General features: G+C 38.1%; 1 protein-coding gene across 5 annotated transcripts in view; it reads right to left on the bottom strand.

The window, feature by feature from the left end:
• The window catches only part of LOC140453274 (ceramide transfer protein), a 112134-nt gene that overhangs the window by 41036 nt on the left and 56194 nt on the right, over nucleotides 1-14904 (bottom strand). For 3 of the 5 annotated variants that reach the window (XM_072547831.1, XM_072547840.1, XM_072547854.1), the window contains exons 4-5: nucleotides 11410-11517; nucleotides 8914-8949 (exon numbers count right to left, since the gene is read on the bottom strand). In XM_072547831.1, the coding sequence (XP_072403932.1) occupies nucleotides 8914-8949; nucleotides 11410-11517 (144 nt within the window). The remainder of the gene's footprint in view (nucleotides 1-8913; nucleotides 8950-11409; nucleotides 11518-14904) is intronic. The other 2 variants (XM_072547847.1, XM_072547860.1) reach the window with 1 other exon arrangement.

Here is a 14904-nt window from a genome sequence, read left to right as displayed (position 1 = left end):
TCTGCACATCTTTGGATCGTGGGAGGAAACCGGAGCACCTGGAGGAAATCCACGCAGACACGGGAAGAATGTGCAAACTCCACACAGACAGATGCCAGGAATGGAATCAAATCCAGGTCCCTGCCACTGTGAGGTAGCAGTGCTAACCACTGTGGTTAACACTGTGCCCTTCAGCTTAACACTGAAAACCTGGAGTACAGAAACTGAATAGAGAAATTAAAAGGAGAATTAAGAAAGCAAAGGCAGGACACAAACAAGCCAAATAAAATCAAGAAAAATTCTATTTTTTTTTAATCTGAGAGCAAGCAAGCATGACACATAGGCAGAGTAGGCTGTTTGGCCCAGTGAGTCTGCAGCATCATTCAAGATCATGTCTGACCTGATAATCTTTAACTGTTTTCCTTCCTTTTCCAGTGACCCTTTTTCTCCTTACTGATTAGAAGTTTAATGTGAAAGTCTAACTACCTTAGCCATAAATGTGCTCTCAGCTCAGCCTTGACAGCTTTCTTCAGGAAAGAATTCCATATAATCACAACCATATATTCCAGATATTCAGGATAGGGGAACAACCTCTCAGCATCTATCTTGTCAAGTCCTCAAAGAATCTTGTGTTTCAATGAAGTTATTTCTCATTCTTCTAATTTAAATGAGCTCTGCAACCTAAGCTCATATGAAAATCCCTCCATACCCAAAAAAAATCAACCTGGTGAACACTCTCTGGATTGCCTCTAATATCTTCCCACAGACAAGGTGGCAAAAACTCATTCCAGCTGTACTCTAATTAGTGCCTTGTATAGTTTTAGCAAGATTGCTATATTTTCATATTGTAATCCCTTTGAAGTAACTGTCAATATTCCATTTACCGATGCTATGGCTTAGACTTTTATTTTAGCTTATGATTTATTTGAGGTTTCCCAATTCACTCTTCTGTAGCTTTCTGCAGTCTGTCTCCATTTAACAAATATTCAGCTCTATTCTTTCTGTCAAACTGAAAAATTAGATATCATCTGCAAAGTTCTTGCTCACTCTTATCATCCTTACCACTTGCCTTCCCATCTATTTTTAGGTCATCTGCAAACTTGGCAACAGTACATTCATTTTCCACATTCTTGTCTTTAATAAATTTTGCAAATAATTGTGACCCTGGCACACCATGAATAACAATCATTTTGAAAATGACTCCGTATCTCAACATTCTATTTCTTAGCTCATTCTCTATTCATACTACAAAACCATGGGTTCTTAATAAGTAGCCATTTCTGCGATACCTTACTGAACATCCTTTGAAAATCCATAAATATAACATGCACTGTTCCCCATTTCATTAATCCTTGCTGATTACATTCTCAGAGAATGCTAAGAAATTTGTCAGGCATTATTTTTGTCTTCATGCGCTTTTTGACTCTGATTAGATTATTTATTTTTAAATGCTCTATTAGTCGCTTTACAATAGTGCAACTTTCTTCAAGTGACAGATGTTAAGTGATCTATATGTACTTATTTTTGTTTCCCTCCATTTTAGAATAAGGGTTGCACTGGAAGTTTTCCAATCCACTGAGTTTTCCCAAACTCTAAAAATTACAATCATTGAGTAGTACAGCTTGAAACATACCTTTCAGTCCAACTAGCCCATATCTCCCATGCTCCCAAACCAAACTCGTCCCACTTGCCTGCGATGGTCCGTATCTCTGAAACTTTCCGACTCACGTACTTTTCCAAATGTCTTTTAAATGTTGTAACGATATCTGCATCTACCACTTCCTCTGGCAGTTCATTCCACATAAGAACCACTGTGTAAAAAAAAAAGTTGCCCCTCATGTCCTTTTCAAAGCTTTCTTCTCTCATTAAAAATATGTCCCCTTTTGAACTCACCCACCCTAGGGAAAAGACCTTTGCGATTCACCTAATCTATGCCACTCATGATTTTATAAACCTCTAAGGTCACATCTCAACCTCTTGTGCTCCAGTGAACTAAGTCCCAGCCTATCTTTATAACTCAAACCTTCCATACTGGCAGCATCCTGATAAATCTTTTCTGAACCCTCTCCAACTTAATAATATCTTTCCAGAAGAGGGTGACCAGAACCGTACATAGTGCTCCAGAAGAGGTCTCACAGATGTCCTGTTCCATCTCAGCATGACATCCCAACTCCAATATTCAGAGGTTTGAGCAATGAAGGCAAGTGTGCTAAATGCTTTCTGAACCACCCTGTCTAGATGTGACAAATTTCAAAGAATTATATACTTGAACCCAAAGGTCTCTGTTCTCCAACATTATTCAAGGTCTATCATGAATTGTACAAGTTCTGTCCTTGTTTATTTTACCAATATGCAATTCCTCATATTTACGCAAATTAAATTCTGTCTGCCACTCTTCAGACCATTGATCCAATCAATCAAGATCACTGAAACTCACTTGTTCCCTTCCAACCTTTTATACTTTTATATCTTTAAAGCTGATATTTCTTACTCTTCCCGATCCAATTGACCAGGCTCCAGAACATTCCGAAAAACCAACTGAGATCACATCCCTCTTATTACAACCTATCCATGGTTACCCGCATGTGTGCCTATATTCAATGGTTTAGTTTTAAACTTGAGACATGGCAGGCCTTAACGGCCATCAATTGCACGTGCGCTCTTCTTAGATTACTACCAGTTCATGAACTATTTCTGCAGCTACCACCTTAAATAACATGGGGAATTTGTTGGCCTTTAAGAAGCCAATTAAGGATCCAAAAAAAAACTAATATTTGTGGAGACAACACACACTATACTAAATTTTTGGGATATTACTGGTCTTCCATCGTGAAGACTGATGTGAAGTAATTATTCAGTTCCTCAGTCATTTCCTTGTTCGCCACTACCATCTTGCCAAGGTCATTTTCCAGCAGCCCAATGTCCACTTTTGCCCTTTATACATCTAAAGAAACTCTTAAAGTCTTCATTTATATTATTGGCTAGCTAAGCCTAATTTAATCTTCTCCCTCATGTTTGTTTTGTCACCCTCTGTTGGCCTGCATAAGTTTCCCAATCCTCAGGTTTCCCACTGCCCTTCGCCACATTATATGCTTTCACTTTTGTTTTTATGCTATCCCTGACTTTCCTAGTCAGCCACGGTCATCTCATCCTCCCTGTACCATGTTTCTTTTTCCTTGGGACGAATCGGTGGCTCCTGAATTACTTGCAGAAACTCCTGCCATTGTTGTTCCACTGTCTTTCCTGCTAGTCTCCTCTGTAGTTGCCTTTATTCAGCTGTATATAGTTACCTCTGATTCTATACTCTCCCTTTCAAACTGCAAAGTAAATTCAATCATTATGACCACTGCTTCCTAAGGGTTCCTTCACCTGAGCTCCCGTATCAAGTCAGCCTCATTGCACAACACTAAATCAGTATTGCCTGTTCCCTAGTGGGCTCCACCACAAGATGAAGAGCTAATGCTCAAAACTTCACTTGCCTGCTCCTCGGATGCTGCCTAACCAGCTGTGCTTTCCCAACGCCACACTTTTTTACTCTGATCACCAGCATCTACAGTCCTCACTTTCTCCACCACAAGCTGCGCCAAAAAGCCATCTTGCAGACATTCCACAAATTCCTTTTCTTGTACCATTGTACCTAACTGAAACAGAACCACTCATTTGGTGGCTTTGCGGACATATTAGGTGTAGCACTAAGATACCTTGGCACCAGATGTTCCTGTCAAAATGCACTCCACTTAAGTACAATCTAATATGTTCCTGATTTTGGTTACTTCAAGTGGTCTTCTCTAGATAATTAAGTTGGACTGTTGGAGAGGCTCTAAATTTTGGGAGAAAGTTGGAAGAACACGCTTAATAGAAACCACCAGGTTTAATATTTAGATCAGGCATCCTCAAGGATAAAATATTTATGGCTGCTTAAGAGGGATTGTACATCTGATGGAAGAAAAATGTCACCAGTATACAGCTAACTGGGGATACCTCAGCTCACAGGTATCGCTGCAGAATTCAGTACGAGAAAGGTGCAACTTGGCTGTAAACAAAATAGATTCTTACAACCCTCCTGTAAAATTGACCCAGACATCCAATCAAATTCCAAAGTATAATCTTCGTCTCAGGACTTTTGTTTGAACCCTGGCATCAAATCCAAGGGAAAGGTCAAATTGATCAAACAATATCAAGGGATCGTGCATACCAGTTGCTTAGTAAAAAATGTCTGACCCAAGCAGAAGCAGTCAGAGCAGTCCTGGCCACATCGTAGTCTTTTCAGGTAACCCAAGTGCAAACAATAAAATGTGGCTTGCTAGTATCTCCAGTTCATATCGTCACAGATGTACAGACCCTTCAGTCCAACTCGTCCATTCCAATCAAATATCTTAAATTAATCTAGTTCCATTTTCAGCATTTGGCCCATATCCATCTAACCATCTTCCTATTCATATAACCATCCAGATGCCTTTTAAATGTTATTGTACCAGCTTGGTACCATTGTACTTGCTCTGACAGCTCATTCCATACACATCTCACCTCTGATTTAAAAGGAACCTAAGGGGCAAATTTTTCAATCTTTCCCCTCTCACCCTAAACCTATGCCCTCTAATTTTACTCCCCCACTTAAAAATACCTTATCTTTTTACCCTATCTATGCTCATGATTTTAGAAATCTCTAAAAGGTCCCTCCTCAGCCTCGGACATTCCCAGGGAAAACAGCGCCAGCCTACAAAGCCTTTCCCACTTGCTCAAACCCTCCAACCATAGCAGTCACTTTTTTTTAAAAAATCATTTCCACGTGTATACTGCAGGCTTATCTGGTTGACACTTCAGATTACCAAATTGAGTTTCAAAAACCTATTGCTCTTGATGGGGATGACAATTGGAAAATTGGCTGGTTATTGGTGAAGGCCAGTCTTGGAGAATAAAGTTTAATCTCTCAGATTTACGTTACTACTCAACAAAATCTTATTTAATGGGTTGACAGGTTCTCTCCCCACTTTCTGCCTTGCCTTATGAAGGTAATTTTTCCCTGCCTTCCTCTAAAGCAAAAAGAGCCAGAATTGGACTTTCCCACAAATTAATTACAATTGTTACACATGAAAAGACTCATGCCACACAAATGGAAAAAGAACCACCTGGTCCCTTGAATCTTGAGTACCTTAACACTCCATTATATCATTTTAGAATTTCTGCTTGACCATCATTCCAAACCATCACTGAAGTTTTTTCATAATACATTACTAAACTTACATCCCTCTCCTTTCAATGATTTCCCTAATCTTACTAAATAGCAAGTTTGTACTATAGCAGGCTAAAAATATATAATCCTTAGGTTTAAAGGAAAGTTTACTAATGAGAGCAATAGGTTTACAAGAAATACCCATTGCAATTTAAGTTTGTATACAGCTGTATTCTTTTGGTGTAATAGTCTCTAGAACCAACAAAAGGATGCTCAACAGTAATGACTTTGAGGCAGCTTGCATGTCCTTTATGAATGTAAATGGTCTGAGGTGGCCATGGACTGAGATGCTCTGATATTTGATATTTTTTTTAAAACAGCATTAAAAGTAACATTCAATGTTTTTGATTTGAAGTTCAATATCCCGATACAAAACTTCCATCCCAGGCTAACTTTTAATTCTGAGTTGGCGGAGCAAATCATAGAAACCATAGCGATGGCAATGAAGCCATGTGGCCCATTATGTCAGTGCCATTTAAACAGTTTCCCAGCCTAAACCCACTTGGGAATCTTAGTGATTTTGGTGTATGAAAAGGACGAGCGCTTTCTACTCACCTCATGCCACTCACCTGCAATTTCCTGTAGCTCAGCAAACTTTATTCTCTTTATAACTCTTTAGTTGCCTTTAATAACCAACATCCTTCCAAGTAGCGAACTGCAAATCCTAATCCCTCACTGTGTTTAAATTCAATTGTTCGTACTCATGCCACGATTACTTGCTCTGTCAATCATCTTAAGTGGGTGTTCTCTGGTTCTCTATCCAGGATATTTTTATCTCTGCTTTTGCACATTCCTTGAAGGTTGTTGGGAACATGCAGTTAGTTGATCAAGTGACGACTGTTCAAAGGGAGGCTGCTTGTCTGCAAAGTAACAAGTGCCTTCATTCTTCCCTCATACAAGTAGACTTGGCTGGCAATGCTGGTTGTTGGGAACAAAGGTGTGAACCCCGAGGAACGAAGAATCACTTTACACTAGTTACAGAAAAATGGAATGTTTACTTAATGGACAGTGTAAAGTATACCCCTCATGCATTTTCAGTTATATGAAAAGGATGCATGTTCTCTTGTAAGGCAATAAAACAGGAGACTAGAAGTAGGCCATTCAGCCCACGATTCTGCTCTGCCATTTGATCCAATAATCGTCAATGCTACGTTCCTGCCTTATCGACGCAATCTTGATTCCCTTACTGATGTTAAATCTGTTTGTTTCAGCTGTGAATATACTTACTGGCTCAGCTTTGACAGCCCTCTGCATAAAAGCATTCCAAAGAATAACTACCTTTGAGAGAAAGATTTTCCTTCTCAGATTTTGTTCTGTGATCCCAGAGTTTCCTATGAGGAGAAATAATCTTTCTACATCTACCCCATCAAACCCTCCAAGAATCTTCTGCATTTCAAAATTGATATCTAAAATTTAAGTTGCCAACTAGGATATGATGTAGGTTCAATTGTACTTTTAGTATTTTTTTGCTTAAAAGTATTAAAACATGAAATCATCTCCTGCCATACTTTTGGCTAATTGGCAGTCCAAATTTACTTTGCATAATTATTGGTCATTATGGATTTTATCGCAATGGCAACCGGGACTGCACACAGTTCTCAAGCTGTGCTTAACGAGTGCTGTATAGATTTCTAGCAAACCTACATCTTTTATCATTTATTCTGTCATGGGATGCAGGCAATACTGGCAAGGCCAGCCTTTTGTTGCTCATCCCTAATTACCCTTGAATTGAGTGGCTTGTTACGCCATTTCTAAAGACTTAAGAATCAACCACTTGTGTGAACCTGGCATTAAACGCTGGCTTGACCAGTTAAGAACAGTAGATTTCCTTCCCTCAGGGACATGAATGAACTAGATAGATTTTTATCACTATTGATGCAGTTTCATGGCACCATTACAAATTTTCAATTCCAGATTTAACTGAGTTTAAATTCCACTAACTGCCATGATGGGGTCTAAATCCATGTTCACAGATCGTTAGCCTGGCTCCTGATTGCTAATCCAGTTGCATTAATAATGTGTCACCTTCTCCCCTATTGGGCTAATAAAAGGAAATATACTATTTGCTACCATTTTTTAAGTATCAATGATAATAAAATCCCAATGTTCTTAGTAATTTAGTTTCATCCTATTTGTTCTGCATTTACACATCTCACTTCCCAAAATGCATTACTTACTGCCTCTCTGATTCGGTTGTGTTTTCTTTTTCTTTGCTTAACTGATCAGACTATGAAACTCTTCCTGCAGTATCAAGTTTTCTTCTTTACTGTTAAGTCGATGGGTATTTTTGCAAGGCTGACATCAATGGAGGTTCTCCTGGCTCAGTACCCGCTGCCTTACTTCATGTCGCTAACATTAATAGCTCAAGCTCAAATGTAAGGAGGCATGGTAATGTTTGCAGATGGTTGAAAAATTTGGTGTGCATTTAGGAATCAGAGGTACAGCACAGAAACAGACCCTTCAGTCTAACTCGTCCACGCCAACCAGACATCCCAAATTAATCTAGCCCCATTTGACAGCACTTGGCCCATATCCCTCGAAATCCTTCCTATTCACAAGATATCTGGATGGCTATATAAATAGAAAGGTCACTCCTCAACCTCCTATGCTCCAGTGAGAAAGGTTCCAGCCAATCCAGGCCTTCTTTGTATTCAGTTCTTCCATGCCCTGCAACATTCTGATAAATGCCTTCTAAACTTTCTCCAACTTAATAATATCCTTCCTGTAGCTGAGACACCAGAACTGGATACAGTATTCCAACATGAGCAAATATCAATTTGAAACTTTATCTGTTCCTCATTCCACAGATATTCCCTCACCTGTTGAGTATTCCCAGCAATTTGTTTTTATCTCAAATTCCAGGGTCTACAGTATTGTGACTTCTTAGAATCTTTACCACTGGCACAGTTAAACATCCCTAATGAAAAGCTACCACTCTTTCATTTCCCCTTAGTTTAAGAGACCATCCAATTTTTCTCTTTGCATTCATTTGTAACAATAAAATTCTTCTGATACCAGTAAAATCTGTACTCCAAATATAGTATTCATTTCTCTGGATTGTCAAGCTGCCTCTATTGTGCTACTTAGCAGAATCTACTGTCCCTCATTAAACTGTAGATTCTAAGCATTCTGCATCATTGAAGACTTTTTAAAAATTCTGTTGCTCCACACCGTGCAATCCAGTTTAAATAAAGTCACTTTGTATACATGGTACTGTTCACAGGAGTTGGGTATGCACCAAAAACTGCCAGCACTGCTTACCACAAAGATAGGTTTCATTCAGATAAATTACACCCATGCCACAGTTGCTCCAACAGCTCAAATAGATACATTTGATAAGCATTATGTACACTAGATCATGATATCCTTTCAATACAACATTTTTAGCTACACACCCAAAATAATATAATTGCATTGTCTCCTACCCTTACCTTTAGTCATAATTTGCCGAGGTACTTATAATACCTTTTTTTTAAATGATCTTTGAACTTCAAAAGTAAAATAGTAACTTAGTTAATGCAGTCTGAAGTAGCCCCAAATCATAAATGATTTAATTCCTTTACATTTCTGCAATTAATCAGACAAATATTATTTTGCATAAAGTTCAGCTTAGTTGGAACTACTTTGTTGAAAGCATTAGGGATCAACTATAGTCACCCAACGATGCATTTTGCTTATGTGCAAAATTTAAGCTTTCCTACCTGTTGGTTGAGATCTTGGACTGGCCCAACGGAAGTCTGTGATAACAAATGAAGTTCTGTATAGTTTTTCATCTATAGCCAACAGTTTACAAGTTTCTATTACCTCTGGGAATTTTCAACACAGATGCATTTTTTTGCCGATAGCAGCTATGCAAAAGTACACAAAAGAAAATTTGAGTGAATGGGTTCACATTCAAGCCTCAGTATCTGAGAATTAGTTTAATTTCAAGAAGCCAATTTAGTCCATGCTATGATGCAACTTAAGGTCTCCACCCAAAGCAAAGCTCACTGAAACTGTTTAATCTGCAGAAAGAGTTTTCCACAGCAAGAGGGAGGATAAAATTATTAATTAATTGAAACTTCTACCCATCCTTAAAATGACTCAACTATTTTTAAAAACATTTGAATTATAGCATCTGACTTTGGTTTCAATCTGAAGCCTTTAAAATGTAGAAGCCCTCCCCCCAACCCTGCTTAGATTTATTAAAAAATTATCCAATCATTGAAGTTAGGATTGGACAGTTCCACAGAACAGAAGATAGACCATCAGCAATCTTCTTTTACAGTGCCCTCTACTGTTTCTCTACTGTTGAACATTAGGATTATAATAGAGTCAAGTGTGGTGCTGGAAAAGCACAGGTCTGGCAGCATCCCAGGAACAGGAAAATCGATGTTTCAGGCATAAGACTCTCATCAGGAATGTGTTGGGAAGGGTGGGGTTCAAGGGTGGTGTTGCGGGAAGTGGAGATACGTGGGAGGGCATCAACCACCACGTGGGAAGGGAAATTGAATCTTGGAAGAAGGTGGCCATCTGGCATTTTCTAAGGTGGAATTGGTCATCCTGGGAATAGATGAAGTGATTATAGAACAAGCTAGGCTTTATTCACAGTTTACGATCTTCTCCATGCAAAAACTTCACATACTCTCTCCCTATTTATTATGCAATGTCACACATCCCACAGATTATACTAGGGTCATTAAAACTACTGTACACATTTTCTAAACTAGACACCTTTGTGATGAAAGATCACTAAGTGGATACATATTTACACCTTGGCCTTTTGGGAAAGGCTTTGCAAGTGAAAGACAGACTAAAGCAAGGAAAGACTCGTTTTTTTCACAACTGCAACAACTGCTTGCATGAAATCACAGTCTATGGTTACAGATAATGGTCACATGACCATGTTTGGGCAACAAATAAGGCTGTTGGATTTGAACACCGTTACAGAGATAACTTGTCTAGAGCAAGAACCTTTTCGTCCCTCCTTCTCTCTTTTTTTCAGAAATCTTTCATCCAAGTGTGAGGGATGAAAACTTACTGGAAGGTGTCATCACCCCAGATGGAGAATTCCTAAAGGGGAAGTCAAAAACCTATACTGCGCTCTCTAGGAAAATAAAGTCAGCCAACAACAATGGATTCAAAAGACACCCGAACCCCAACAGTTGTATGAAGAGTGATTTTCACTACAGATTAACATTTGCATAGTTTGTGAATAATTATTTTTCCCAAACTTAACTGTTGTTTGGTCAATGTAGTTTTAAGGTAATACTATGCAGAGCTGCATGTACACGTGAGCATCTACACGTTTACATGTGCATGAGGGTGTGCATGCAGTTTCTCAAGAAGGGTAGCTGTAAAGTAATAAGTTTTGTTTGCAGTAAACTTGTTCTTTTATTTGTATTTAAAAAAACCTGACTGTTTTGTCTCTGACTCAGAGTTTTATACAGTCGGATATATAAAATTGGAAATATCATCTTAGTCAATCCAAACATTTTTCTGACCAGTGTCAGAGAAGGAGTCACATTCACCACCCCTAACTTCTGACATTACAAATCGAAGCATTCAGTGCTCAATTCCACTCCTGAGCACCATTACTTATAATACATTGTGCTCATGGATTATTGATAACAACAGTATCAAATTATGATAAGGATAATTAAAAAGCCTGAGGAGAAATAATTTTGGCAGCAGTGTTGCCCAAGTAGATAGATTTATTTCAGGTCATAGTCACAATGACTGAAGTACAACTTATTGTATCATAACTGGACTCTCACCCTCTCTCCCACCTCAAAAGATTAGTATATACCAACAAAACGACCATATTCTGCTAAACAGCAAAATCAGAGATTTGAATATACTATACAAGTCTGATCTGACACTGAAAATACAAATTATTCACTCCCTTACATCCCTTCCAAAGTGAAGGTGTAATTTTCATGGTCAGCAACCCTACCACAGGCACAATGACATTTTGCCATCTAGAACTACAGAGTGACTGAAATTTCCCTTCAACGAGGAACAACTTCATTCTGGTTTTAGCCAAGAATTGAATGCTTTACTGTGTTACCCAATGCTATATTTGAAATTAATTTCTCAAAATTTGGAATACTGAATTCCTCCTTTTGTCTCACAGCAATAGATTACACAAAAGAAACATATCAATATTAGGTGGAATGGGGGAATATTCAATAAATAAAAATGACAACATTCTTTACCTTAAATGATGAGGTGGACGTGGCAGAATAACCACTTGCTGCAGACGTGAGAGAAAGCATGGAGCCATGACGTCGCAGACTTGATTCTGACCCATAGCCTGATTCTGCCTATTAAAAAATAATATTTTAAAACAAAAAATTAGGCAAGGATGCATGAATAATAGAGTACATACTTCATATTTCTCATCAAATACACGCATTACTTTGTCAAAGCACTTATTGAAGATACATGTGGTTTGATTAAAATGTGTAAAGAATTGAAACATTGTATATCACTGCTCACCATTTTCCTATCCTCCTCAGTTTTAGTTTGAATCCTACTCTAATAAACTCAACATGTGTTGGGGTGTATGCATGCATTCATTCAAAGACACGGATCTCCATTGTAACTAAAGAATGAAAATCCTAGCCAAACTTTCCAGAAGTGACTTAGACCAGGAACCATGTGATTTTCTTTCCCCTCCTAGCCACAGGCAGAAAGTCGTCAAATATGATCACGTAAATGAGGTCAGCTGGTTCAGCATAGACTTATCAGTACTATATGATACAATACCATGCAATGCAACAATGTCAAATAATCTCCAAGTAGCTTTTAGTGATGTTTTAGAAGCTTTCCAGGGTTGCTGTGACTTGGTTCCAAGGACAAGCAATCCCTGAAAAAGATAGTTCCAGCCTTCCACGTAACCATAACATGTACAACTGTTATTCCTAGTTTTCCAGATTATCATGGAGTAAGAGTGCACAGCACAGCTCCTATATCTACATATTTCCAAATGACTGTTATACAACCTCACTCATTGCATTAATTCCCACAGTAGCTCATACACTATTCATTGCGTAGTTAGAGATCTAATCAAGTTCAATAAAGCAAGTACTGTCTAAAGTTCACCACCAAACCTAGTAAAAGGCAAATGAACATGTGATTCATTTCGAATACAACTTTCATTCTTAAAGTGCCTTTAAATGTAGTAAGACATCCCGAACTATTTCATCGGAGAAATAACGGGCAAACAGACTCAAGGCCATAAACCCATATCAAAGACAGCCAACTCAGATTTAAAAAGGTAAGCTTTAAAAAGAGAATTTAAAGAGAGAAGTGGGAGGGTTAGGCTTAGCTATGGAGGGATTTAAAAACTAACATGGGCATTTTTAAAAACAGCTATAAATGAGCACAAAGGTGATCAGTGAACAGGATTGCAACTAAGGAGAGGGGCAGAGTTTTGGATGATCTCAATTTTAAGAGAGTTGAATGTGGGAGGTAGGCCAGGAGTATGCTGGAACAGTCAGAAGTTAAGAAGTTAAAAAAAAATAAAATTTTCCACAGTAGGTGGACTGAGGTATTGTTTCTTATTTCTCAGATAAATTGTTTTGAACACTCTTTTGAAAGGGGCTGAAGCTTTTTTTTTAGTAGGTTAGCTGAAACAGTTCAAGTGTAGTGCTTAATAATGCTGATGACAACTCTATTCCCTGAACTGACAGAGGTAGTTCTTGTGGTCTGGTTCTTTGACATGCCCATTGGGATGCCATGGCATCATGAAAGACGGTCAGAGATAGAAATGAATCTAGAGTATGCATTCAGGCCAGAGAAAGCTACCTAAAGAGAAGCTTTCTTGTATCAAAATGACATTCTGCATTTCACCCATACTTTGGGCATCTGTCATGCGATGAGAAAATCAACGAAGTCTCAGCAATACTTAAAGCTAGCAAGACTCTTGAGAACACTTTCAGATTTGATGAACCTTCAGAATGCAGAGACACAAATGCAAAGATCAAGTGAACCAGAAATGTTAATCACAACTAACAAGAATTACTAAACGGGTTATTTAATTAATCATAGATTGAATTTAACTGGAATGAGCAAAAATTACTCAAATGTAGCACAGTGCATCAGTATCAAACAATAACCAATACTGAGCTTTGAAAAATTCATGGAATACTTTCCAGTTTCCAATTCCCTCTATACTAGTTATGCAGTTTGCTAATCTTTAAGCAGCATGATCACAGGTGAAGCTGAAGTTACAACTCAATTGTCTGCCTCTACCCAACAAGTAACAATGACCTCAGATTTTAACAAGTCACGGATTCAAACTCCACTCCACAGATTTGATGACATCTAGATGAACAATGAACTCAATACCGAGTGAGGGCTTCCAGCCAGAAGTAGTTCTGCCTTGATCATGGATGCATCAGGGATAATTCAAGAAATCATGTGCCAGATCAGGTAAATGTAAAAGATCCCATGGCACTATTGAAAAAACAACAGGGAATTATTCCTGGTCTCCTTGGTATTTACACCTTAACCAAAAAACATCAAAACAAAGTTATTTTATAACTGAAAAAAGTCATGGGGCATTAAAAATAATCTTTGAACACCTGCATTCAAAAATAAAGCCCTGCAATCTGCAGTGGTGATGAGATTGAAGAATGGTTGCTTGATTTGCCAGTCAAGAATCTTCTAATTATGTCTTCACTTTCTAATTTATAACTGCAAAGATAGACATGTTAGGCAACCAAAATGAGGATTGAAGAGACAAGGTAGGGTGCAGTTGTTGGCAGCAAGAGGTCACATACTGAAACCCTCCGAAGTACCACACCTGGAAAAGCTATTATGAATTATGGTTCTAATGAAGAAAGTTCGAATACTGTGCCAAGCCATGCAATGTTATAGTGAACAAACTATATTTCCTCCATTTGTTTATCATATGCCAACCTATAGTTAAATAGTACACATTTTGTGAAAAGGTGCAAATCCAGAAAGCTCAACATTCCCAGTAAAGGTGCAGATTACAGGGAGGAAAAATAAGGCACAGTTATAGAAAATTTACATGTTTCAAAAAAAAAATGCCTGTGCATTAGAAAACAATAAATGCAATAGAAAAAAAATTGAAGATTATGTAAAAATATCCATGTTGATACTGGTAGCTAATCATGGAAATTAAAAGCATTTTCACAAGGTTACCAGCTCAAAAATCAAGACTGCTGCAACTTCAATTGCTGCATTGTTTGGAAAACAGCCATGATTCTGAGTAGAGCCAAGCAGCAGTCAGCTAGGTTCAGCAAGACATTGGTTATTCAGTGTATTGAAGAAATGCATTTCTGAAATACAAATTACAAATAATTTCTTTACTTGCACTTTACCTCCTGCTTTTGAGCAAAAATGGCACATTATATACCATCCACAAAAGGGTGTTTGAATTCACAAAGAATACAAGCTTTAGTTATATATAGCAGTTTAGAAAAATCAGATGTTAGGCAACAAATGTACTAGCACACAAATAATTCCACAGACAACTTAAAATGAGACTTGATCAATACAAACTATATCAGAAAAATGCACAGGGGAAAAAATGCAACATGCAAAGCCCACCCTGTGACTGCAAGATATGCAACTAAAGCAGAGCTGGTCCATGCCACAATCACGACTTTTGGTGTAGGTCATTAGCTGCTCACTGCAAAGCAAGCACAAATTGTAGTAGTGATGGATAGAAGGCTCCT

Source organism: Chiloscyllium punctatum, chromosome 2, assembly GCF_047496795.1.
Source record: "Chiloscyllium punctatum isolate Juve2018m chromosome 2, sChiPun1.3, whole genome shotgun sequence".
Taxonomy (NCBI): domain Eukaryota; kingdom Metazoa; phylum Chordata; class Chondrichthyes; order Orectolobiformes; family Hemiscylliidae; genus Chiloscyllium; species Chiloscyllium punctatum.
The sequence above is the reverse complement of the archived record's forward strand: the minus strand, read 5'-3'. Positions and strand labels throughout refer to the sequence as shown.